This window comes from Notothenia rossii, assembly GCF_949606895.1.
Source record: "Notothenia rossii genome assembly, chromosome: 5".
NCBI lineage: Eukaryota > Metazoa > Chordata > Actinopteri > Perciformes > Nototheniidae > Notothenia > Notothenia rossii.
In genome coordinates, this window is record NC_136903.1 from 81,773,488 (window position 1) to 81,800,314 (window position 26,827).

The 26,827-nt window shown below is 40.2% G+C and overlaps 1 protein-coding gene across 4 annotated transcripts in view; it reads left to right on the top strand.

Annotated features, from left to right (window-relative positions):
• Positions 1 to 26,827, top strand: part of slc2a9l2 (solute carrier family 2 member 9, like 2) — a 147,897-nt gene that overhangs the window by 49,568 nt on the left and 71,502 nt on the right. For all 4 annotated transcript variants that reach the window (XM_079682204.1, XM_079682205.1, XM_079682207.1 and 1 more), the window contains 3 exons: positions 841 to 951; positions 16,806 to 16,907; positions 17,183 to 17,258. In XM_079682204.1, coding sequence (XP_079538330.1) covers positions 841 to 951; positions 16,806 to 16,907; positions 17,183 to 17,258 — 289 coding nt within the window. The remainder of the gene's footprint in view (positions 1 to 840; positions 952 to 16,805; positions 16,908 to 17,182; positions 17,259 to 26,827) is intronic.

Consider the following 26,827-nt stretch of genomic DNA (forward strand, 5'->3'; position numbering starts at 1 on the left):
AGTACCTGTGGGCATGCAGGTCACTTTAGGTCTCTCAGTCATACACCTTGTTGAGGGAAGAGATGTGGAGCCATCCTTCGCCTGAGGTGTTTATGTATTGTCTTCTCAAACTTTTTTCATCTAACTTTTCTTATCTCCTACTTTCCTTAAAGCCCATCTAGGGACTGTTGCAAACTACCATCTGCCAAATATACCGATGCTGAAATGAAACTTCTGTTTGCAGTCTGTCTATGTTTATGTTATCTGTTCCTATGAAATGATCAATAATTACATAAGGATCGACGAGCAGGAAGGATGCAACCAAAGCCGGTCTTTTTGAAACTTACATTTTTTAAATAAGACTCTTGATCCTTGACTGACATATTTAAAATTCATGCAAATGGTATACGTAAGCTTGTTCCAAAACCATGTTCAGAATAAATTTCAGCTCCATTTTTTCATTATCAAATATTCCAATATGATAGGTTGACGGTCCTCTTGGTAATACTGTAATACGAAAAGCTAGAAATCCCAAAGCTCCTTCTCTATTATCATAGATATGGGCAAGACTTCATTTGCATACACTTTCCTTCCATGAAGCCAGGCATTTAATTTATATCACTTTGGAGGTCTTTATTTTGATCATCAGACCTGTCAAATGACTCCAGTAAATACTATAGTCAGAAAGAGACTCTTTGCTGTTGCAGAAGCTTATTGTGCAGCAATGAAACTGATTCTGAAGGTGACAGCTGAGACATTTTGCAATGAAAGCATCGTCACAGGATCAGTTCTTCAGCTTATTCAAAATCTTTAAAACAAATAGATTTGTATATATATTTAACTATATATGAATTTTCATAGATCTGGTACTACACCAATGGGATCCTTCGGGACGCAGGCTTTGCCGACAACATTATCCCCTACATCACCCTGAGCACCGGGGCCATAGAGACTTTAGCAGCCATCATCTCGGTGAGTATTCCCATTTTAAATCAACTGAACCTGTCTGAAACTGGGCATCAGACTGCTCTTTGAATGAAAAATAAATAACACAAGTGTATGATGTTTGGTTTCAGGGGTAATAGTCTTTAACATTTATCTGCGAAGAAATCCTTTCTAAGGCCCCGGCCCCACGAGGACGCATACGGCTAAACGCATAGGATTAACGCAAACGCAATCGCAAAAAAGCTTCCGTCCACACGCAATGTTCACCGGATAGTAGGCTTGTTTGAGACGCTTTGCGGCTCGCCTCGAAAGTAGACGAGAATAGCCGATCGCAGCCGGGGGAGGTCTCAAAAAGCTTGCCTGAAGTCGGACAGCTCCGAGTCGGATTCTTCTTCTTCTTCTTCTACTTCTTCGCCTTCTTCTTCTTCTCTCGGTTTTTTGGCGGATTGCAAACAACTTTAAGGTGCATACCGCCACCTCCGGTGTCGACTTGACTCGGTTTGCATTCATAAAGAATGCACAAATATGTTTAATCGTTCATGTCAGATATGTACTAAATAAATACATTTGTTCCTGCTCAAGATTAGATTCAACTTTATTGTTATTGCACGTATTACAGGTACTGAGACAACAAAATGCAGCTTAGCTTCCAACCAGGAGTGCAACAAGCAGTAAAGTGAAAAGTAATGTACACAATCTACAGAATAAAATATAGAATGAATTGAATGATGAATAAACAGTGAGGGGTATGAATATACACAGCAGCCTGTGAGCAGTATGAACAGTGTGTATGAATATGCTAAGATATATAAAGTATGAAAACGGTAAGCAGTGCAAGTATAGTATAACATATATAGATATTAATTTCATGATGATAAACATTGTGGAACAATGATGGAAAATGCGAATGGAAGTGGCGACGTAAAACTGACACCAAACAACAACAAACTTTTGCCGAGCCAATTGGAGAGTTTCATCAGCAGCACGGGGTAAAAACCACCAATGAGCGCTCAGCTCGAGATACCAGCGAGTCGTTTCCCATCAAGCATTTCGCTTCCGCAGCCCGAGGAGAGGAACTGGGTTATGGCTAGAAAGGATCCGTCTAGTGTAAATATGACGTCACGTTCTCGTTGTAACTCTCGTTGTAATCGGAGCGGCTCGGAAACACATCTTCAGCAGTAACATGATGCAACATACACATTAATGCAGCAGCAATATTAATAGAGAAACATCAGATTTAATAGTAAAACACTGCAAGGGAACATTTTATTGCACCAGGAGCTATCTTGGGACTTTTACTGCGACAACGTTGACTTGCCTGTGAATAAAAAATAAATCATAGTGTTGGTGATCTACAGTGTTGTCATTCTTCTTTGAGCACCAACACGACCGCTCACACCCTATTTCAATAATCACACTCCCTGTCATTGACATAGTTAATAGATAGTTTAGCTTCTCACCATCATTTGCTGTGGCCAACTGATGTTAACGATCGTAACTGAAAGGCTGCCTTCCAAACGTAAACATTCAGCCACGTGACATTCAGCCAAACTCTCGCGAGAGTTTTACACAAGACGGATCCTTTCTAGCCATAACCGAGGAACTGCGCCGCCTCGCCGCGCCTCGCTCTCAAGGCTGCGGGCGTCTTTGTCCCGCGAGATTTCAACGTCTCATGTGAGCGAGCCTCCAGAGCAAGTCGGACAAAATAACTAACCATCATGCAACGCACGAGCAAGACGTTGATCGAACTTGGGCAGGTCTGCGCAAGTCTCGCTTGTCTCAAACAAGCCAAGTGTCTGTCCACACGAGACAGCTCCGTTTAGCTCCAACCGCTGGAGAAGCTGCAGTAGATATGCAGGAGCCTGTACGTGGCGCTGTAACTTCCTCCACAAAAGCAGCGAAGAAGCATGGTTGTCATGGTTGCCCTTCTGTTTATTCTCCGCGGTGGGGGCCGAGGGAACCGGGCAGTTTTTCGCCAGTCAACGTGTATTAAAGTTTTAATCTTCCGGACAAAATTATAAAAGTGCCAGTCAAAGATCTTCTTTGCTATTTTTGAGCTTTAAAACAAATGAATAACGACTCTATATAATATTGTAACGACTCTGATAGGATGCTGAGGGTGTCACTCAGGTATCCCCCGTCTCTCTGCCAATCACAGAGCTGCACAGTGATGCTGGTCTAGGTGCGGTCCTGTGGTTGGGGGAGCAGACGGGGGAGGGCAGGGAAGTTGTGACGTAGACACTGTTATATATATGGGTATGTGTGAGAGCTTAAGAAAGTGTGTGAGGTTGAACCTGCAAGTGATATCTGTACCTGTGATTGTCAAAGAAAATAAGAGTTATTAAAGCCTAATAACTAGAAGCCTGTTTCCGACTCCATCTGTGAACATTACAATATAATAATAAAATACACGAAGCCTCTCCTTTTCCTCCCTCTCTTCTGACAGCGTCAGTGTCTGTCCCATGCAGCAGCTGATCCAGTAATGAGTGACCCGACAGTAAAAATAAACATATTTATAACTAGTTTAGGTAGTTTGAGAGGTAATTAAAATAGCTAAGGGTGATGATCTGACTTGAAGTGTGTGCTTTGCTCCGTTCACCGCTGCATCACAGCGGGAGGAGCTGCAGGTGAGCAGAGCTGCGTGTCTCCGTCCTGTCAGATTAGACTTCACTCGCGTTTATGTCCATATCGAGAGAAAGATAAATCATCTGAATTCAGTGTGCAGTTTACTTTGACGCGGGGGTGAGCAGCAGAGGTGGGGAGAGACGGGGCTATTGCGTCATTATTATCAGAAAATGATCGTATAGGGCGCGCACGGAGCCGTTGGACCCCCCAGAGCGTTGCGTATGCCGTTCTATCCATCTTGGGACCCGTTATCGTTTCTGCAGTTTACTGTCATATTCGGTCGCCGATCGTGTGGCCGAACGGTCTATATGACACTAAACAGTAACGCAAACGACAGTTTTCGTCCTCATGGGGACGGGGCCTAATTTTCGTGCTATTTGAACTTCTGTTGTTTCTTCTTTTACAATTTAAATACCTACATTTTCAAAGGTTTGATATTAACATGGTTTGCCATTATATGTACATACTGTAGGGCAGTGGTTCCCAAACTTTTTGGGCCCAAGGCACACCAAAGGACAAGTAAAAATCTCAAGGCACACCTACCCTAAAATAGCCCTTATAACACGTGTTATCACTCATATCATGTAAAATATCTGTAAATGTGCATACTTATTTACTAATGGCAAATAAAATGTGACAAAGACAACTATATTACTCATGAAATATTTATTAACGAATTTTTTTTTAAATTAATTTATAAATATAAATATATATATATATTATATATATATATATAATATATATATTATATAATTTATTAAACTTTAGCAAATTAGGCTTCATCAAGGCAGCAACACACTCATTTAAACCAGACAGGTCACAAAATTAAAAATGAGGCAACGCAAACTCAGCAGAAACTCAGCACAGAGAACTGTCAATGCAAGGAAACATGGTCCTGAACTACAAATTATGAATATAACATTTCACCAATCAGCATTGAAACATGTGCTATTTTTAAATTTGCCTATTTACAGATTAATGGGATACATGTGCCTGTCGGGGCGCGCAGATTTTTTTAATCCTCGGTGGCACTGAAGAGAGGGCAACTCGCAAGTCCTGTTCAACAGACAGCCGTGACCTGCTGTTGTTCTTCATATAAGTCAGAGTAGAGAACGCCAGCTCACACAGGTAGGTAGTGGGAAAATGAAGTAGTTGCTCAATCGCGTGGTGGGAGATGCTTGGGTACTCCGATGCAGAAGCCAACCAAAACTGATCCAGTGGGAGCTCACTGAATTTGAGTTTCAGTGTGCGGTCCACACGGAGCTCTGCGCACTCCTCTCTCTCTTTCATGGAGAGCTTCTCTGTGGAGGATTCCTGGTGGAATGGGTCTTGGATCCAGTCATAGTCCTCGATGTCAGCCACACGTGGAAAATACTGCTCAAACCTCTCTTTTAAGGTCTGAAGGTGTTCCGCATACACAGCGCGCTCCTTAGCTGCCTGCGGCGCAGCTGATGTCAGCGGGAACATGTCCATGGAGCCCTGCTCCAAAGCCTCCTGCCACAGGAGAAGTTTGCCCATAAACCCCCGAATCTTATCTGTGGACGATAAAATGTTTTCATTCCTTCCCTGAAGCTTGGCGTTTAACTCGTTCAGATGCCCAAATATGTCTGCGAGGTAAGCCAGCCTGGCGCACCACCTCTCATCCGCGAGCTTGTCTTTATGTGGGACAGCGTTTTCACCTGAAAACTCCAAAAGCTGTTCCCGAAGCTCATAAAGACGGGATAGGACTTTCCCCCGTGACAGCCAACGTACCTCTGTGTGCAGGATCAGGCTTTGGTGGTCGGCTCCCATCTCGGCGCACAGCTGGGAGAAGAGGCGAGATTTCAGGGGCCTTGATTTTATGTAATTCACCATCTGCACGGCCTGATTCAGCACCTCATTCAACTCCGGGGGCATGGTTTTGGCAACCAATGCCTCTCGGTGCAGAATGCAGTGGTTTGTCACGATATGTGGGTTTTGTGCCCTCACCTTAGCAATGAATCCTTTCACTCTCCCCGTCATGCTCGCCGCACCATCTGTGCAAAGACCGACGCACATATTCCAGGTCAGACTGTTCTCTTTAAAATAGTCATTAGTTACCCTGAATATTTCCTCTCCCGTGGTGTGGCTTTCCATTTCTTTGCAGAATAAAAATGTCTCTTTGATGGAGTCAGCATCAACATATCTGACGTTTGCCAGAAGTTGGGCAGCCCCACTGATGTCCGTAGATTCATCTATTTGGAGGGAAAATCTGCCGCTCGCCTGCAGTTTCTCTGCCAAATGTTCCTCAATGTCTTCGGACATGTCGTCGATTCTTCTTTTGATCGTATTATCAGACGACGGCACTTTCGATAGCTCATTTGCGGCATCTGGACCCAGCATGACACCTGCAAGTATTTTGCAAGCAGGGAGGATGAGTGTCTCCGCTATTGTGTGAGGCTTCTTCTGCTTTGCAATGAGCTCCGCTAGCATGTAACTCGCCTCCATTGCCTTATCAGACACTTTCACAGAATCCAACAAACGTCCTTGCTGCCTCTGGTTCAGATCCCGCGCTCTTCTGAAGTAGTCCAAGTTACTGTGAACATGGGCGGGATGTTTGGTTTCCAAGTGCCTCTTCAGCTTGCTTGGAACCATGTTAGCATTAGCTAACTTCTCCCGACAGACGACGCACTCGGGCTGAGGATTGTTCACATCCCCGGTCCAAATGAAGCCATAAGACAGATAACTGTCATGGTACTGTCTGCTGACAGTTTTTTTCCTCTTCTCTTTCGGTGGTGGGTTGTCGGCAGTCTCTACACTGGTGGTTGCTGGTTTGCTCCGCACAAGAAAGCGCTCCATTTTCCCGCTTGCTTGTTTCTCAGTTTTAATATTGTCCTTCAGCCTTTGATGTGTCACAGTCTTATAAATCCCACCTGCGCAACTGCGTTAACAGCGGAATACGGGGTTCTGTGAGGATTATTTTTTAAATAATCGTTTTTAGGTATAGAGTTTGCCTCTGTATTATGAAATGTGTGCATACAAAGTACTGATATAGTAAATAAAAAAATAGTTATTTTTGTGTAGTTGTATATTGCAATAATAACGTATGTTTGTCACAAAATCCCACGGTACACCTGGACTTGCCTCACGGCACACCAGTGTGCCGCGGCACACCGTTTGGGAACCACTGCTGTAGGGTACTCTCACTGCCACAGGAGGGAGACAAAAGTTTCGCCCTGTAGCTTAAAACGAAACGTCTCTTCTTATAATATGAATACGAAGTTAGGCAAATGCAGTTATCTGAATAAAATGGCAACCCCAAAGTGAATGCATACATCACTGGGAGCACATACCACATATTTGTCTTACTTCACTTTTGCTTTATTTGTAATGCTGATGTCTTCCGATTCGTCTCTGAAAACAGTTCCTAAAAGGGTAAAATGAAAAGCAAAGATTTGCAAAAAGAATTAGCAGTAGTTTTCTTCTCTGTATGATTATCATCTAGACTCAGGCAAACAACTACATATGGGCAAGAGTTGACATTAAAATATCATCATTGATCGTTGTGGTGCATTGACATGATTTCCATACAGTATGAGAAAGATGTGATCCTTATTCCCATTTCACATTTCCCAAACCAATATTGTATCATAATTATAATGCTATTCTTGCTTGAAGTGGAGGAACCTCCCTGCTGCTCAGCTACTTAAACACCCTCAGCCCACTTGACGTAAAAAGGCACTTGTATGTTCCCGCTCTGGTAGGAGATCTCTCACTAAATGACGGAGCAGAGGGCCGACTGCATCAAACAGCTGAGCGGGTTTATTAGCTGTTAATTGAGTTGGAGTGTCTCTGTTGGCAGCTTGTTATGCAGATAATGTAGCTTTCCACTCTAGAGCGGTAATTCCAATGCACAACACATTATAAATATAAACATGAAAGACATCAATGATAAAAAAAACCTAATCAAAACACAAAAAACACTAATAAAGCTGCTTTTCTGATGTTTATGTTCAAACTTCACAAACATGTATAGCAGTAGCAAGAGATAAGTAGCATTGTAATCTTATCTCCATCATATCCTCCGTTCCTATAACAAACTACTTTGACACAAGGCATCCACTCGAGAGCTCAGGAGTCGATAGTCTGCTGCATCCAATTTTAATCCACTTAACCGCTGCTGTAGGAATACTGACATACTGATAACAGAGAGCTATTGATTCAGAATACACTGAATGATGTGGAACCACCTTGAGAGAAGGCTGAATTCCTCACGACTAAAAACCTTTTTTCGGCCACTTAAATACATCATTTTCAGGATCCTTTCTTGCGACTCCGGTAAAAGAATAGTATTTAAGTTCCTGTGCTAAAGTTCGCTTGACAGTTGCAACAACTTTCAGAGCGTTGATCTAGACGTCAATATTAGGGTAAGGCTGGGTATATCCTTTAATGTCATTGATGTTTAATTTACATCATGTTGCTGACACCCTAAGGCTTTACGCCTTTTTATCATAGGAAGCCCAGAGTTTCAAGTCAGCACATCATACAAAGTTTCCTTTTCACATGTAGTACCAGCAGGATATTGTTTGAGGCACAAGCATCTCCAGTGACTGGAAATCCTGTGTTCATGGATAGCTCATTCAGGAGGGACGATATCACCAAGACTCTTCCAGCCATCACAGAGTTGGCTTGTAATTTGGTCCTAACTCTGAGTTTTGCTGTGCGTTGAAGTTGTCTGCCGATTTCAGTATGGGCCCTTTCTGGCATGAATTCATAAATCCGGTTGTCCACCAGTAAAACATTTTTCTTGGTGTTTTCATTAGAATAACTCCTTCACCAACAGATGTTTATTTTCTCAAGGTTTTGCACCAACGCCTAGGAACATCATTAACACGCACAGTGACTCACTGTAAAAACTCCAGAGAAGGAGCAGATCTATTCACACATGGACCAATCAGATATTTCTCAGTAGCAAAAATTGAGGGATCCGTTTATTGTCCGTTAACACTAGAACCGCCAACGGGTAAATTTTACCCGCAGTTGTTTTTTTATTGTATGTAACTTTTTTTCAATAACATATTAAAGTCTCCCAGTCCGTGACTTTTCCTGAAAGTGTGTTATGTAGCATCCTCTGTTGTTAAAAATTGTCAATAGGAAGTCAGATTTAAAAAATCGCCAAATAAATTGCCATTTATACCCATATCCGCCAGCGGGTAATATTTACCTCATAGAAAATGCAGCGTAAACATGACGTGTTGCTATAGCAACGCCTTTTGTCTACTACGGTTCCTTAGATAGAGAGATAGATAGAGAGAGAGAGAGAGATAGATAGATAGATATATTGATAGATAGATAGATAGAGAAAGAGATAGATAGATAGATAGTTATAGATAGTGTAACATCTTGGAGAATACAAGATCTTGGATGACTGAGCTCACTTTGAGGATGTAATGCATGTGTGCAGGTTACGTGCCAGTTGAATAAAGATGGACACTCGGAATGAGAGAAGTAGTCCGCGTCGTCTGTTTATGTGGACAATATGTCCATAGAACAGAACATTGCAGATGGATCGATAGATAGTTATAGATAGATAGAGAGATTGAGAGATTTGTACCTAAACAAAACACAAGTCTAACACCAAGCGTTTAAATCAGCACTTGTAGAGATATTTTATACTTCATGCTATCTGCACAAACTATATCATATGAAAAGCTGAGAGTCCACAGATTATATTGGTATAACTTTCATCCCTGTGCGATCAAAACTCACTGTTCTGTATGATAAATAAAAGAACCTTGTACCTTGCAAATCAATAGCGGGTACATTTTACCCGTTGGCGGTTTTAGGTATACAGCGACCTCTGGCGGTTCTAGTGTTAAGACTGATGCAAACATTTGTATTTTTACATACAGCTCCACCGGATAATGTCTAGATAATGTCTGGGTTACAACCTGACAAATGTAAGTGCATCATTCACTCTCCTTTAAGACGATGCAGAGCTCTGCAAATAATTTGCAGATAATTTTGTACGTCTTTCTTACTGCAAGCCATCCATTCACACCATACATTGTCATTTGACCCATTGATTTTAGTATCTGGAATTTTTGCATAAATGCTACTTTACTCATGAGATGCAGTCGATCTCATCCGTCTTCATGTAATTAGTGTAAAACCCCTGTGTGGGCTTCTATCAAATTATGTGGTTCCTCTGAGCAGAAGCACATTAAAGTTTCTTTTATCCGCGGCATGGAGAGGACCCGACTGAGCTGCTGAGTGACTCACTTCAAACAACAGTGTGCACTCTTCAGATATCAGTTTTTTCTCCAGCCCTGCAGCATCACCCTATCAAGTCACCCCCCATCGCCTTTTGAAGACCAAACGTATATACTGCTGATCATTACGAGCCATTGCTATCTGGCATACACATATAAGTTGAACAAAGTATAATGACATTTGCATATCTATCGGTTGTGGAACTGATTTAATTAATTAATCCAACAAATGACTTACTAATTATAAAAATAGTAAGTCACTTTTGCTTTATTCATTTGTATATAAAACACTTAACAAGCTATATGGACTGTACAATCTCAACCCCTGTCAAACTAAGACAGACAAAACTTCCTCAGGGTAAAAGCAGAGTACTTGACATCTTCCTTTTAGAGGGCAACCTCAAGAGTTTTATAGACATACATTAATATTGAATTGCTATTGAACGGACACCATTGGTATGAGCGTCATGCTCCCAATCCCTTTAACATCCTGTGAGAAAGATTAATTTGATTTGTGGTTTAAGGAGCCTCAAACATTTATGATATTTAGATCAAAATCTACACTTGGCTTTAAAATGTGACTTTTCATTTAGATGTCAACATTTTAAAGGTGAGTTTTAATCCCCAAAACCTGAGGTCTTGATGCACAACTGTGTGCTTTAAGTTGTAGCTCCAGGTTCAGTTATTTATGAAAGCCTTTTCAAACCACACAAAGCTGGCAACACACAGGCAAACATTTCTGATAAGCCCTTTCAAAAGAAACTTAACGTGTATTCATGGACGGGGGACCCGCTAAATATTAGGAAAGATTTATACTCGTGTTTTCTAATTTTGTTCTTAAGTGTTTATGAGTTTCGGGAGGACTCATCGATTGCACCCAGGTGACACAATGTTACCTTGTATTGCTCTAAAGGGAAATTTAGACCCATTATGCAGAAAAGTCTATTCTAGTATAATATTGCCTTACTGGATTATAATTGTTGTTTTCATCACTTTAATGTTGCAGTTGTTGAAGGGTTGATCTAATGTTATACCGTTTTCATTGGCTAGCTTAACCTTAAATAATAATAATAATAATAATAATAATGTATGAGTGGGTTTATCTGTTGTGATAATAACCTACAGTACATCCGCAAAGTGTATGAAATGAATGTACTGTAGGTTTGGAAAAATATCAATATTTCCCTCTGAGATGAAGTGGAGTAAAATATAAAGTGTCATACAATTGAAATTCTCCACCACAAACCATAATAGATCATAGAGAATAGAGAATAGACTTGAGAATGCAATTCCTGAAGAAATTGCTAGTGGGAATGCTTTATGCTGAAAAGTTGACGCTAAATTGCTATGCTGAAATGTAATGTGTAAGAAGAAAGTGAAGAATTTAGATTGAAATGATATATGAACACTGGGGGCTTGAATGTCTGATGAGAGAAGAAAATAAAGTAAAAAGGCTTGGAAAATCAGCAGAATATTTGAACTGCAAACTTTTGAACTAACTTGATGGTGAATGATCTGTCGCCATGGCAAAGGTATTTGATGACACCCCATAATATGCTTAGATGTGTTGATGGATGCATTGTTACCAAACCTGTGAAGTTTTGGGCCGTTTGGAGCATTTTCACTGAAGTTATGAGAAAACCGTGTTTCATGGCGAGCATTGTGTTGCCATGGCTTCGGCATTTGAAGAAATCTCAAAACTGTCCCGTAGATGTCTTCATGGCTGGACTGTTAGCACACATGTGAAGTTTTAGCACTTTTTGACAATTTTCATAGGAGTTATAGCAATATCCTGTTTTATTGCAAGGGATGCGTTGCCATGGCAACAGCTTTTGAGGAAAACTCACTAATAGCACATAGACATATTGAGGGCTGGACCATTAACTGTCATCTGAAGTCTGGTGGTGTTTTGACCATTTTCATATCAGTTACGACAACATCGTGTTTTTTGGTGAGGTATGCGTTTCCATGGAAACAGCCTATGGTGAGATCACAGATTTGGCGTAGAGCTGTTGAGGCATGGGCCGGTGATATACAAGCGAAGTTTGGCGGACGATCGGACCGTGTCCATTGGAGTTACACCAAAATCGTGTTTTATGGCGAGGGATGCATTTTGATGGAAACGGCATATGATGACACCCCATAATTGACGTAGAGCTGTTGAGGGCAGGACCATTAACCATTATCTGAAGTCTGCTGCTGTTTTAGGGCGAGGGATGTGTTACCATATAACACCACTTTACGTAACATCAGATTTGATGTAGAGCTGTGTTAACCACTATCTGAAGTCTACTGCTCTGAGCATGTCAGTTGGAGTTATGACATCGTCGTGTTCCATGACACAGGTGTTTATATTTGAGCTAACGACGTTACCATAACATCTGTGCTTGAGCCCAGAGATCAGAGGTTTCCATGATGATGTGCAGTAATCAATGAGAGGAGAGCGTTTGCACTGTTCTGAATGAAAGATAAACCTCTTACATGTGAACGTTTTGTTGAAGAACCGTAACAGATGTCGGTGAAATTTCAACACGTGAAGCATCTCAAGAACTCTGAGCATTTGAAGTGGGCTTTTTGTGTACTTTCGGGTTCATAATGTGGCCTTTTTGGCAGATTAACTAAAGGTATGCGGCTGCTGTGGTGGGGAAAGATGAGGCTGAACTTAGAATGGGGTTTAATGGAGACATTTTGAAAGTTTTTGTCACTTCATGCAAAAGGCAGTTTGTTTTATTATTTTTGCTTAATTTTGGGATTTTGGATTTATATGAAGGCGAATTTCAAGCTGTCCTCCACTCTAGCTTTGAGATCACACACTCTAGCTTTAACGAGCTGCGCAATACACACTAATGTTAAAATCTGAAGAAGGCCCCTTTACCAAGGTCTGAACAATGTTTAATATTTCTAAAAGTATGAATCTGATTTAAAAGTTGTTTAATATGAATAATGTCAGAAAGATGTGTAACATTTTAAAGTTGGAATGAAGTTTCTGAGTGAAAGTATGAAGGAGCAGTTAGCAGTTGAAGTCGCATTAAGATTTTTCAAGTCTGAAGAGTTTCTCCATTGACTTCAATGTAAAACATTTGATGAATTATGGGAATTATGAAAGTTATGAATGAGAAAAGTAATAGCAATCGATTCCCGACCGAGCTGAACGTTTTGATGTTTGAACGGAGTTTCTGTGATGTGGAATGTGGGAGAAGAAGAGCAGCAAAATAACCAGACGGAATAATAATAAAGAATTTTGTGCGTAGCATAACAAGTAGTTGGGGATGCTGTATCAGCATTCTCACTAAATAATAGAAAGCACATTCAGTGCCTACATGGCATTTTAAGCAAACCCTATCATAATAGTCAGAAAATGCCATTTGATTGATTAAATTAATATGAGTGTGTTTTGGTGACTAACTGGAATTGACTGTGCCAGAACCAGCGTCATTTATTGTAATTTATTAAAATGATTTCCCATTATGTTTGTTACAAAAAGGTTAAAGTGCACACCTTTCATTGAATCCGTGTAAAGGATGCTATCCAGCACTGTCACTCATCACTATGCGCCATCACAGAAAAGAACATTAAACCAGATATCGGACATAAACAGACTGTAATGCAACTAAAAATGTCCTTCACAGGACTTTGCAATAATTGGTTTGTGTGGTAATTGATCGAAATGAATGCCTAAATTCAATAACCACCTCCCTGAATTGTAACATCATTAAACTGTGCATACCAGGAAAAGCAGATATTTTATCTTTTTCCAATCTTATTTCACACCTTTTGTCTAATCTTATTTGCTCGCAGCAATTTTGCACCTCCAATACAAGGACACAATATTTATTTTGCAGGTATGATGTAACCGTTCCACTTCTTGTAAACTTTACATTTGTTTGATTACTGTATTTGCATCTTCCCTGTCACACACAAGCATGCTTTTTCAGTCTAACAATGCATGCTTATGGAATAACAGTATGTGGGTGTGGAAAATAAAATATCTGGTATATTGTATTTTTCAGCAATGTAAACACCTGTAGACAGAGATAGGTCACTGACAAAATGTATCATGTACATTGTCATTGTATAAAAATCGTTGTTGGAAGCTGCCCTTTTAGAGTTCGAGAAATCAAGTTTTGGTCGTGAATATACAGAACAAACGTCCAGCCCCAGTTTTCTCTCTTATTATCCTCCATGCTTTCTCCTTCTGTTCTCCCCATCTCTGTCATTAACAGTGACGTCATTAAACACGGAGTAACAATGTATTTCATGTCGGATCTGAGAGGCTTTGCATTTTCACCACAATTCGAGCCCCCTGGAGAGAAATTGTATCTATTTTACATCTATTCTTTTCAATGGCCATTTCGAAATGTATGCTGCCTTTGAATTTCGCAACACATTTCGCAACATTTTGAATATCATGTTTTTTTTCACAAAGCTGAAAATGTCTATTATTGTTTCCTTTCCTGTTCCTATTGTTTTCCCCAGAAACAGCTATGATAGCATCTTTGTGGAACGCACGATGGAAAAACAAAACAAAAAACAGGCACAATGTACGAGTACTTAATGCAAACATGCTACCCACTGACCTCCTGCCTTCCTCTTAGTACCCTACTGGGCCGTCGCCCTTTCACTCCGGCACACTGTGGAGTGTGTGCCTTATTAAATCACATACGTCACACTTTGAAGCCCTTTAGAAAGTATAAACACAAACAAATTATCACAGAATACAAAAATGACCTTAAGGAAAGGAAATTAAAAAAATACTCAGAGGCAAAGCGAAACAAATGCTTTATGTTTATTGTGATGGATTTTGAAGCATCACTCATTGTGCCTGTGGAAGTGGAAGTTATTCCATGCCGTACTAATGAGATTATCTGCAAATTACAATGTGTGTAAACAGAAACACAAGCCATTATCTTCAGCTATGCTCAGACGGCAGAGCCTCATCTAACAGGGATGGACAAATCTGAGAAACCCTTAATATTCTTTTCCTGCAAGGTTATGTGTCACCAGTGTGTAAAGAAATATTAAAAATATCATTGTCTTACTTCTGTAGTGATCTGTGGGATGATGGTGTATTATCGTCACTTATTCTATTTTCATAGAGCAGTTCAGTGTCATTTATAAGGGCTGCATGAGTTAAAAATAATAACTATTATATATACGATTATTTAAACTGATACTGCTATTGCGAAACGATTTGCGATATTAGAGGCAATAACAATTTTTCTAACATTATTCACATAATCTTAAAATACATATATTGAAATGCGGATCTGTGCGAAACAATGATTTTCTAATTAAGTCTGTAGAAGGGCTTCTCTACAGCACCGTAATGGGTAAGGATTACAATACAAGGTGATGTGTTCACATATTTCGCATTTAACAAATATAGCACTGCGATTTCGAAATAGCTCTTTGTTGCGATTTCGATATAATTTCAATTAATTGTGCATTAATTGTATTTATGTATTTATTTATATATGTACTCGAAATATGAAACACCTGGGTAGGTGCACGTGCACAAAAAGCTAATCAATGACATTAATTGGTACAGGGCTCTGAACGCCTGGATGGGGGAATAGAGGACTTGAACAATAGCACTCTGCTCTTAATGGAAATAACACACATTCCTATAGTCGACAGGCACTTCACTTCTGTCCCCACTCTTAATAATTCAGACACACACACACACACACACACACACACACACACACACACACACACACACACACACACACACACACACACACACACACACACACACACACACACACACACACACACACACACACACACACACACACACACACACACACACACACACACACACACACACACACACACACACACACACACACACACACACACACACACACACACACACACACACACGGAGGGAATTTCAATGCATTTGGAGGCAAATACTAAAGCAGACACATAACCTGCTGCCAATGTAAACTTAGACCTGTGGACAAGTCTTGATCCTTTTTTCTTAGGAACAGGGAAGACAGCACCTCTCCTACACCGCACATAAATCACATTGTAAAAAGAAGCCCCTCGGTGCAGGTCTGCATACTGATCATATACCAGTAACCGTTATCCACAACCTGGTAAATTGCCACTGGTTTGGCTAGTTTGAGGGCAAACTCATGAATACTATAATGTTCTGCAGCCACAATGGAAAAGGGGGGGAGAAACATTTTTTCCGGGCTCTCTATCTTTTCCCCCAATGAATCCATGACCAAAGAAGAAAGTCATCTTGGAAGAGCCTGTAGAATTATTGATGAGACACATGCAGTATTGTGTGTGTGTGAGTAAATCTCTACTGTATAATGTATTATGTATGGGGGATTCTCCATCTTCAGCAGTGGTTTGACAGTTTCAGAAAATACATGTGATTTTCTCCATTCAGCAAGCCTTTGTTCTAAAATAAGTTGTTATTTTGTTGTCCTTGACTGTCATTTCCAAGATTGTTTTCATGCAGTGCAAGACAAAGCTGAGAAAATGCACAAAATAGATTGTAACATGTTGATCAGAAATCAGAAAGAGACAATTGCTTTAAATAAACTTTTTAGCATTCTAACATTTTGTTCATTCACTACTATTTGATCAGAAACCAATGTCATAGGAACATTGACCTCATGATGGCATGAGATGAAGAATTGATCAGCACAGTTATTAAGATTCACCCTCTGGGCATCATTAACATCTGTACTGAATGTCAAGGCAATCCATCAAAAGTATTCAAGATAAAAATTGAAATGTTGTGAAGATAAAAAACGAAAAGGCCGATCTTATGGTGGCACTACAGGTTACAGTCACCTCAATTAGTAAGATTCATCCTCTGGGGAATATAAATGTCTGTACTCAATTTGATCAGAAACCAGACATTGAGACGTTTAAGTGCTGTTACATAAACTGACATTGGCATCCCTAGTGTGATTCTGCTTCCAATATGTTCATGATCACAGTCATTGTAAAGAATAACATATAAACGATTTTAAAACTGTTTTTTTTTAAATCTCTTCCCAGGGTTTAGTGATAGAGCGAATCGGGAGGAGGCCCCTGCTCATCTTTGGTTTCGTTTCCATGGCTGTATTCTTCAGCCTACTAACAGTGTTCCTTCATTTCCAGGTAAGCCACTCTTCCTCCTCTTCACTGACCTCATTTATAACGTACTCTAAATTATAAGGTGTCTCTATACTGCGGTTGTTTTCACACACTAATGTATTGATGACATTTTCCTGGATTTATTGGATGATGTTGGCTGTTGAACAAAAACAAAATATACATAGGATGCGGCGGTCCATTAATTCCCTTAAAGACTTAAACACTTACTCAGAGCTGACTTTAGATATTTTGTACCAATTTGTTCGTTGAAATATCATCTTTTTGCACTCTTATTCCAGGACAGTATGTCATGGATGTCCTACCTCAGTTACGTCTGCATACTGGCTGTGATTGCTTCCTTTTGCTCTGGGCCAGGTAAATCTACTCATCCACACTGGCTCTGCTTTTTGCCACTTCTCTTTCTTGCCGTTTCATTTTCTGCCCTACAATTCCACTTCGATGCTCCACTTCACTTGAAACTGCACTTAAAAGAGATTGAGTAAATACCCTGCAGACTTATATCAGACTGCGCTTTCATATTAAGCTTTTATTCGTCGTTGTGGAATAATATATGAGAGTGACCCATCTGTGGTCCTCACTTTTAAAACTGGCCGAGGGAGAAAGAGCTGTATTTGAAGACCTTTTTAGACTTATTGCTCATTTTCTTCCTACCTGCAGTCCTATCTATCAATCTAGATTCTTTTAGCATGGGTTGCAGAGTGCTATAAGAATGTGCTGTAGAAATGTCTGCCTTCTCTCAAATATAATGGAAGTACTTGGCACTCGGCTTGTGCTGCTCAAAGCGCCCAAACTAATTTGAATTTCAACTACACCCGCTAACTGTATCACTCATCGAAGGAATTGTGCATCTCCTCTTGGACGAGGGGAGCATGCTCACTCGTTGGCAGGTGTTTTTCGGTAGAAAGAAAATATTTCCTACATTCAACTGCTCACAGCAACTCCTGTAGATTATATTAAAGGTCCCATGTCATGCTCTTCCGGTTATTACCCGTCCCCTTGTGTGTTATGAAGGTTTTTATGCATGTAAACGGTCTGCAGAGTCAAAACCCTCAAAGTACATCCTGTAGCGAGTAAAACTCTAACACAGAAAATACCTCCCCAAAACGCCTCGTTGGAGATACGTTACTGTCGATTGATTCTTCCGGGTACCGCATGATCCATTCTCGCAGCGTTTATCAACCTTTTTCTTACTCAATATCAAGCCACACTTATTGTTTTTACTTCGGCTGTGACTTTGTGTGTGCTCAGGGTGAGTTTGGCTTTGTTTCGCTGTGTATCGCTAAACAAGGAAACCACACCTCCACGGAGCTCAGCGCGATTCACAACGTCCCGACCAATCAGAGCACACTGTGCTCACAGGGAGGGTGGGGGCTGGAGCTACTGGAGCTACAACGAGCCGTTAAAGGCAGAGAGTGAAAGTCAGTGAATACACGTAGTTTACAGAGATGCTGTATGAGAAACCAAACTGATTTTGGAAAATTGCACAATATAAATCTATTCTAGTAGACCTCAACAATGGAATTATGATCAGTGGAAATGGCCATGACATGGGACCTTTAAGTAACTGGGTCGTGTTTCCTGGAAAGAAGCATTGCTGATGAGTTTTTACAATTATTCTTGTTGCATCTTTGAGTGCCATCTTGTCCTAGCATATTTGAAAGAAGGAAGACTTTTCTAGGGCCGATATCTCTGACACATGTGGAATAATCAGCTAACTAGCGTGTCACTAAGGAGAATGACAGCCGAAGGTGCCGTCATATGTCAGCATACTAAAGAGTAGCCGTAGAGTATATACAGTTTATATATGGCATGGCACTGCAAATGCACAGGGGACAGTGTGAGTGTTCAAACTGGGTCTCAGTGGGAGGTTGACTTTGAGTTTCAAGGTGAAGCTTCTACTGTCATCACATATATACGTCTCTTCTGAATTATAATGTCTCCAGGGAGGGTTAATCCAATGAAGTGCGTCAGTGTAGGGTGAGATGAATACAGTGGAGCGGTACAAAGTATGGGAAAAATGCAGACTTTCCACAACTATGACAAACGGCATACTAGAGGAAGCACATTTGAAACCCCTGCATAGGAAAAACTAAAAGTAAAGAAGGCATAAATGTCAAAAAATGCAATGAAACAACTGCAGGCTGGACAGCGCACAACACCACCTTTGAATTGTTTAGTGCCTTGCTCAGGTGATCATATGTGGTAATCATTTTGAGAAGAGAGATCTTTTATCGTTTATTTCCAACGTGCAGCGTTGATTTATGGTCTATTGAAACAAATGAAGCCCCTCATTGCTTAGAGATGGTGAATGACTGGGAGGAGGAGAGAAGACAATTCATGAGGGATGAACCCAGGTGGTGCTTTGAGCCTGTCAGTGGATAAATGAGGAGCCACATTTCCTTTCAAGTCATTTTACCATGCAACGATGGCCCAGTTATATCAAAGTTTGATGAAAGCATAATAGCAGACTATGAAAGCAGTTGGGGCAGTTTTTCTTCTGATGAGCTGAGGTGCATAGCTATACTACATTTATAATAGTGCTTAGGTATCTAATCAGACACTGAATTTGTGTGTTTTATTCCAAATTACGTGAGAGATAAATCCTGGAAATATGGTGCAAGGTTAGTCACATAAGACTATATTTCTTTAGACAACCAATGACATGTTACAAGATGTAGAGAAAGCAATTTAACTTTTCAATTGCCAGCACATCACACATTCTGTAATTATTCAAAGCAGAAAGCCTGTGAACAATCATTCAGTTTTTGTAACACTCAGTCCATACTGTACTTAAATCTTGCTCTTTGTTGATGGAGGCAGCTACAAGTGATTACCATTCGAATAACTTGAATAATAACTATTATTATTCCTCTGTTTTCGTTTCAATCTTTGTTGACTCTGAAGCAACCCATAACAACCTTTTGCTCTCTTTCTTTCTCCCTGCTCTTCATGTGTAATATAAATCATAGCATACTTGACACAGTAGCATGCTTATTGAACAAAGTAAGTTACCTTCTCTAGCATCAATTTGCTGGTATCTGTGTTTAAATGGGTCTTATTATGCTTTTGGGGTTTTCCATTTCCTGTAGTGTGATACATTATCAGACACAAGTACTGGCACAAGCAACAAATAGGACTCAAGGGCACAACCAGGCAAAAAGGTTTAGTCATCATTTAATCAAAAAGGCATAAATAATACAGGCAAAGATGCAAAATGAACCGACTGGAAGCAATGGAAAACAACAAACTAAGTTGGTCAAAAACGCTTAACAGCTAGAACTGTAGCTAACTTCAGGAGAGCCTCTTGGAGCACTTCATGCAAGACAAACTGACACTGACCAAGGCAACAGCACAGACTAAATACACAGGAGAGGAGTAATGATTAGGGACAGCTGAGGCTCATTGAAGCCAGGCAGGTGATTAGGAGGCAGGGAAGGAAAACACATCAGGTGAGGGAGTGAGGCGGATAACCAGGGCCAGGGTGTGACATAAATAGGTTTTGGTGCACGCAATGGTCTGCAAAGGCTAAAATCCTAAAGTCTGACGTCTTTAAGTGGTTGACCAAACACAGCAGAGCCAATTAAACCATCAGAGCAGACTGGGCTGTGGTTTCAGACAGAAGGTCAAAAGAGGTACTGCAGCACAGGCAGTTTGAGAAAAATAAAAGAACGTAAACATTTCACAGTATAGGCACAACATACAAATATGAAACCTGAAAATGAGCATAATACGTCCTCTGTAAGTGCTGCACAATTATGGTTGTGTTGAATGTTGCACAGCAGCACTAAGAGAATAGAAAATTAAGTCAAATGTAAGTCTTGGCTCTGTTATTAAAACTCCAGGACTACTCGTACAATTGAGTTTGGCATTTTGGCCGTTGCCATCTTTTTTTTTGGAATCATAAATGAAACGAGAAGGTGGACTTGAATACAACTGGGACCATAAATTACAAAATGGACATTAAGCTGTATTAAAGAAGACTTGGAACTAGAGATAACATAAATTCATCAGGAAACCTTTAACTTGACTTCCTTTTGGAACCAGTGGAGTTTCGCACTGCGGTCTCTTATACTTCATTCACACCAACGGTGTTTCAGGGCCGGTTCGGAGCTGGAACTTGAAAAGCACCGGGTTTTCCTGTTCACACCGCAGCGGAGCAGCCTCTTAGCTCCGGAATCCGGTTCGTTACAAGCACCAAAAAATTGTCCACATTGTGCACATACGTTACGCTTACGTCGAGGCCGGGGAAGAGACAGGATCAACTCCTGAACAACAACAAAAAGCCCACGTTTTATCCAGTTTGTACACAACGATGAAGAAACTTAACAAGAGTTTCAGAGTTTTAGTGTTTCTGCCATAGACTGTATATATAAAGGTTTCTGCTCATGGCGAAGCAACGTGTCTGCGTGTTAAGGTGGAACCTGAGCATTCACGTTGATCACCTCTCATTATAACTCATTATAAATCTATAAAACTATAAATATTAAACTTTACTTCACGTGTTCATTTGAGAACAGCTGTTACATACCTGGGTGAAGGTTACAGTTCATTTAAATGAAAGATACAACGTTACTCCACACTCATGGTTCAGTCCACCTTAAGAAAGAAGACCGACCTCGGAAGCAGTTGTGTTTTTAAAAAACCTTTATTGACACGAGTACAATTTTTTATAAGAATATAGTCCAAACCACAGAAATGACTCCGGAAAAGCTGCAGATAGAGCCATAAGAAATGAATGCAACTGATTTCATCCGCGCGGTTTGGCTTTATGAAGCAGACACGCAAACGGTTACGTCATGACGCAAACAATGACGCAATGACGCATTACCAGTCGGACTCTGGGCGGTGTGAAAAGAGCCGGAGCTAAACCGAAGAACCGGTTCTGAACCTGAAAAGCTCTAGCACGGAGCTTGAACCGGAGTTGCGTTGGTGTGAATGAGGTATTAGAGCTGTCAATGCTGATTCAAATCTCAGCAGGATTATTACCTGCTCTGCCTTTATTGTTACTCTCTCTATCTAGGCCCGTATGCAATAAAGGAAAGGGTTTAAAAATAAGCTATTCGCTTCTTCAAACATTTTCAGCACATTCCGAATTAATATCAAAGGAATATGATGGTTTGTTATTACATGTTTGAATATGTGCACCTCTTCAGTTTTTCAGAACATAAGAAGTAATACTGGCATAGTCCTAACAAAGTTCAAACATTTAAGCTTACCAGTCAAAGGCTGAATTAAATAAGTGCTGCAACCTAAAAGAATAAAAGAATGGCTGTGTTGAAATCATATAAAATTTTCTGTTGCCCTAAAGCTCACCCGAGTGGGAGTAATGGACACAAAATGCCTGCTTTATAGCCTTAATTGTCCTCTGTGGATTTGCACTTTTAATACAGTGCAATTTCATAATGAATATATAACCATGATTTTGTAAAGCCCCTGACACAGGGCCACGGACCCCACTTTGACAACCACTGTCTCAAATCACATCTTTTGCATCGCAACAAAAACTTTTTCAATGCTGCTTGAATTTCATCCTTACATTTCTTATGTAACAGTGAAAGAAAACCTCAGGCAGGTTGAGCTTTGTTAAAGGTGTTTCCACCTGAGGGTAACTTCACAGGCGGTAACAGAAATCGCTTTATTATTAATGACTCCGAGACCAGTGAGTGTGGGAAAACCACTCAGATATTTAATGACGCAAACTAGCAGACTCATTTAGATGTAAGGCATAAATCTGCGGTCTATTTAAATGTTTAATAGAATCCAAGAGTCGAAATAAATGGTTTATTTCAGCAGTAAGGATACCAACGTTTTAAAATACATGCTGCAGTTTATTAGTTGGCTGCTTGCTATTTGAAATACTGTAACGGTGAAATGATAGTGACAGTCAACCCTATTAAATCCAGCCCAGCATGTATCACTGCATTCAGATAATATCCATGTATCATAAGGTCAACCACGAAAAACGTCAAAGGATGTAGCTGTATTATTTTACATTTTTACGAGAAACAAATCCAACAATAAAAGTATCCTATTAGACCTTGAAGTCCACTGTTAGTTTATAATATAAAAGCAACATTAAAGTGATAAATAAAACCTTTCAAAAGCCACATCAGGGTGACATTTCCTATTTATATTTTATAACCCAGTCGCAGTGTTCTTTCAGAATAAACTCTTGCTCTTTTCACTTCATTGTAATGACGGTGAACTGCACCAGAATATGGCTTTGGGTCAAAGCATAATCCTTAGTCTTTATTGGGGAATGTTGAAAGGGAAAGATAGAGCTGAGGACATTTGTAAAAGGATCACCCTGGATTGGACCTCTGTTTGTTACTGAGCTCTAATTATTGGGCTTTGAGCTACTGTGTGGTGAAGACTTATTTTAAATGATGTGGAATTGGATTCGCCAATACATTCTACATTTTTAAACTCATCACCTAGTGACTCTTGGTCAGGACCCCTTGCCATAACTTTAAAAAGCATTGGGTTGCCATATACTTCAAATGATGACCCTTTGCTATGGTCACAGTAAGCTCTTGGTTACGGTTGTAAATGGAAAGAAACCTACTTGTTTAGGTTTACTGTAGTAAAAGATGCCTGTTAAGTTAGTTCAGTAGCTTATGTATCTTTTAATAACCCAATGCTGAATTGTATTTCAACAAGGGACACGGACAGCGGTATCCTTTGTGATTCCTGATTGTTAACTGTGTTTTCAATTACTTGCTGCAGAAGGGTTTACCTTGGAGTCAATTGAAAACCTGCTCCGTCTCATACAGACAGGCTGCTTTCTTTGAGATTTAAATATGGTATAATGGAGCACATAAACAGTCATCCCTATCTGAGAGCTTTGGAGCTTCAAAAGATAAGCGATACTTGTGACAGGGACATATTTTAAAGCCATATTGTGATGTAAAAAAACAGGGGTTATGAATACATGAAGTAGATCGTGTTGCCAGGTGATGCTTTGAAAAAGTTATACCACACTGGAGTATGTTGTTTTTAAACTGTAACTGTATGTTAGGGTTTCCATAGACTTTCAATTTGGCAGCTGCTAAAGCTCCAGGAGAGAAACTGTAAGAAAATCTTTTGTTGACAGGTTTTCAGATGGTTTGAGTGAGATGAGCGATAAGTGGAAGCGATGTCTGCTGAGTTGAACCCAACTTCTGCCAAACACCAGAACTAGTGAAGAGTGGCCATGGTGCAGATTTGTCCACTTAAGGTTAATTGGTGCTTTCACAGCTAGAGGCCACAGGGAGCCACAGGAGTCACTGCCATTTGCTAGCCATTTGTTCGGCTGTTAACATAGAGACATCCAATTAAATGGTTTGACGACCATTCTTTGACATTTTTGGGCGTGGCAATAGCTCTAATCCTGTACCAAAAATCTGCCCTCCAAAGTAACTTTGTTTTAAAACCCGATATCTAGACTTTATTTTAGACCATGGACAATAAATCCAAAAACTTGATTTAATTTGAATTTGTCTTTTTTGCTGCTTCAAATGTGCTGACACTAGCACCTCGTTACCTGGAAAATGGTTGGTTTTCTTTTTCTGGCTTTCCTGTTGAGCTGACAGTTTCTCCCACCTTTTCAAACCTCAGAAATCATCTATTCTCAAGCTGTTTCGGCAATCCTTGAAATGCTGGTGCCTATATATGAAAAGCTAACAAGACCTAACAAACAAACCAACAAGACCAGATATGGATCTGTTTCTGTATTCCGCAGAGGGATGTAGATGACACTTGGTATTTGATTTGCACTGTATACATTCTAACAACTGGAGCTGTCAGTGCTGCAGAATAACATTTGACAAACTCAATAGATTATATTCTCCTGAAAGTCAGCGGTGGGGGAGATTTATTTCTATATTAGATTATTTATCATTCTCAAAGGGCTGTTTCTTTCTTGCTATCAATAAATAAATATCACCACCTGGCAGGTTGTCGTGCTTCCCATGTTGGACAGCAGAGACTGACACTAACACAAAGACGCACTGATGTGTTAATTTTGGACCAACACCATTTCATGTGCTGTGACATACTGTGAAGGACACTTTCAAATCAAGTAATCTAATTATTGATGCACAAAGGCACTTTAATTGCTTCCTTTGCCGTTTTGTTCTGAGATATTGACGATGGCGGCTCTAGTTTATTTAATGTGGTTTTCCTGTGGCAGTGCGGAAGTTCCCCTTTGACTAAAGCGGCCCTATTCGGCAAATTTTGAAGTACATTTTTGTATTTTGTAACTCTACTGTGACATGTTTGAATGTTTTTCTTATACTGCCTGTGCTGCAGCACCTCTTTTCACCCTCTGTCTGAAACCACTCTGTTGTGATTGGTCAACCGCTTACAGATGCCCCTCAGCCTCACTTACAGTACAATGTGTTGGAGCGCCAGCCAATTGAAGCACAAGTGTAAATAAGTGTATGTATGTAACACACTGCAGGAACGGGGAAAAACCCCAAAAAGCATAATAGTGCCTCTTTAACTCCAATGTTCTTCCCATTTTCTGAGGTGATTGGGTATCATGAATATATGTGTAATAGATTGAACAATGATTCATTAAATGGAGCTGCTTTGTTGAATGTGTGACTCATTCAGATGGCTTTCAGTTAATACTGTATTTTAAATGCAAATGTATTCAAAATGTATTAATATTTTGTCAAAGAGATTTTAATGATCTCATCGAAGTAATGTTTATTCTCGGCTTGTGCCTCATCCAACATTTGGTGCAGCATCCTCGTACTTTATGGTCCTGCAGTCAGTTGCTCAACAGTGTAAATGACTTGGATTTAAGTCTCAACCCTTGTTCTTATTCCTCTGCAGCCATCTAGTGTAGATGGCTTTCTACCTGAAAGCTGTCGAAAGCCAAGTGAGACAGCATACTGTAGGGACATGTTGTTCAAGAAGGAAATATAAAGCAGAAAGCCCAGTTGTAGTCACAGAGGGAAGAGCAACCAAAATACTACATTTATAATACTCTCAAACTGGATTTTACAGCTCTTAAAAGTAGTCAAAGTGGCAACTAAATGATGATTTTGAGGTAGTAACCTGCATAAGTGGGTAATAGGATAGATGGTGGGTGTAACCTAACAGTAATGTGGTAGATCGTTACAACATTTGTTGCATATTTCAAAATGTTTGTCCGAGATAACACTGTGGGACAAACATCCTTGGCATATTTAAAGCTTTGGCACGTTAGAACCAAATGTGTCCAATGTGACTGCTCTTACGACCTCCATCTACAAACTAAGCAATCAGAAGACGACATGAACTGAGGCAAAGTACACAGGCTGTCACATAATTTCAATTCTATTAAGAAAACACACACAACCCTAAATGATGGAGGTGAAACTCAACTAAAGTGCAGCTCAGATGAATGATGTGAGAGGATGAGCTGCCTCTGCTCTCCTATTGATTTCATAGGGCTACAACTCACACAGTATTTATGTGAGTGTCTGTTCAGCCTGTTCTGCCAGCAGTGCAAATCTAGTGTGTAGAAAGATCTGGCAATGCGAGACTAACACATCAGAGACTTGGCACAGCGGCCCTCTTTAATCAAGGTATCATACTTTCAGATCTGATCACAATGTGTCATCAGTGTGTACTTTTTCACAGATAAAAAACGATAATAATTAATTCCCGGTGACTCACTTTTCACATAAAACAGAGGTTGGTTTCTAAGATAGAAATAAACTTCACACCCATGAAGCCACAACTCACACCAAACACCGGAATCTGTGTGTCGTGAGAGTCCAGAGGGCCTGTGCAGCTTTCTCCCCTATTTTGTTCCCTCATTTTATTTCTTCCCTTAATTAAGTGAGCGCATTTTGTGATACAAGATAGTGATTCTCTCTGTTCGTCAGCGAGAGAACAAACGTATGGGATCAATGGAAACTCAAGTCAAACAGCAAGTCTTGTCACAATAA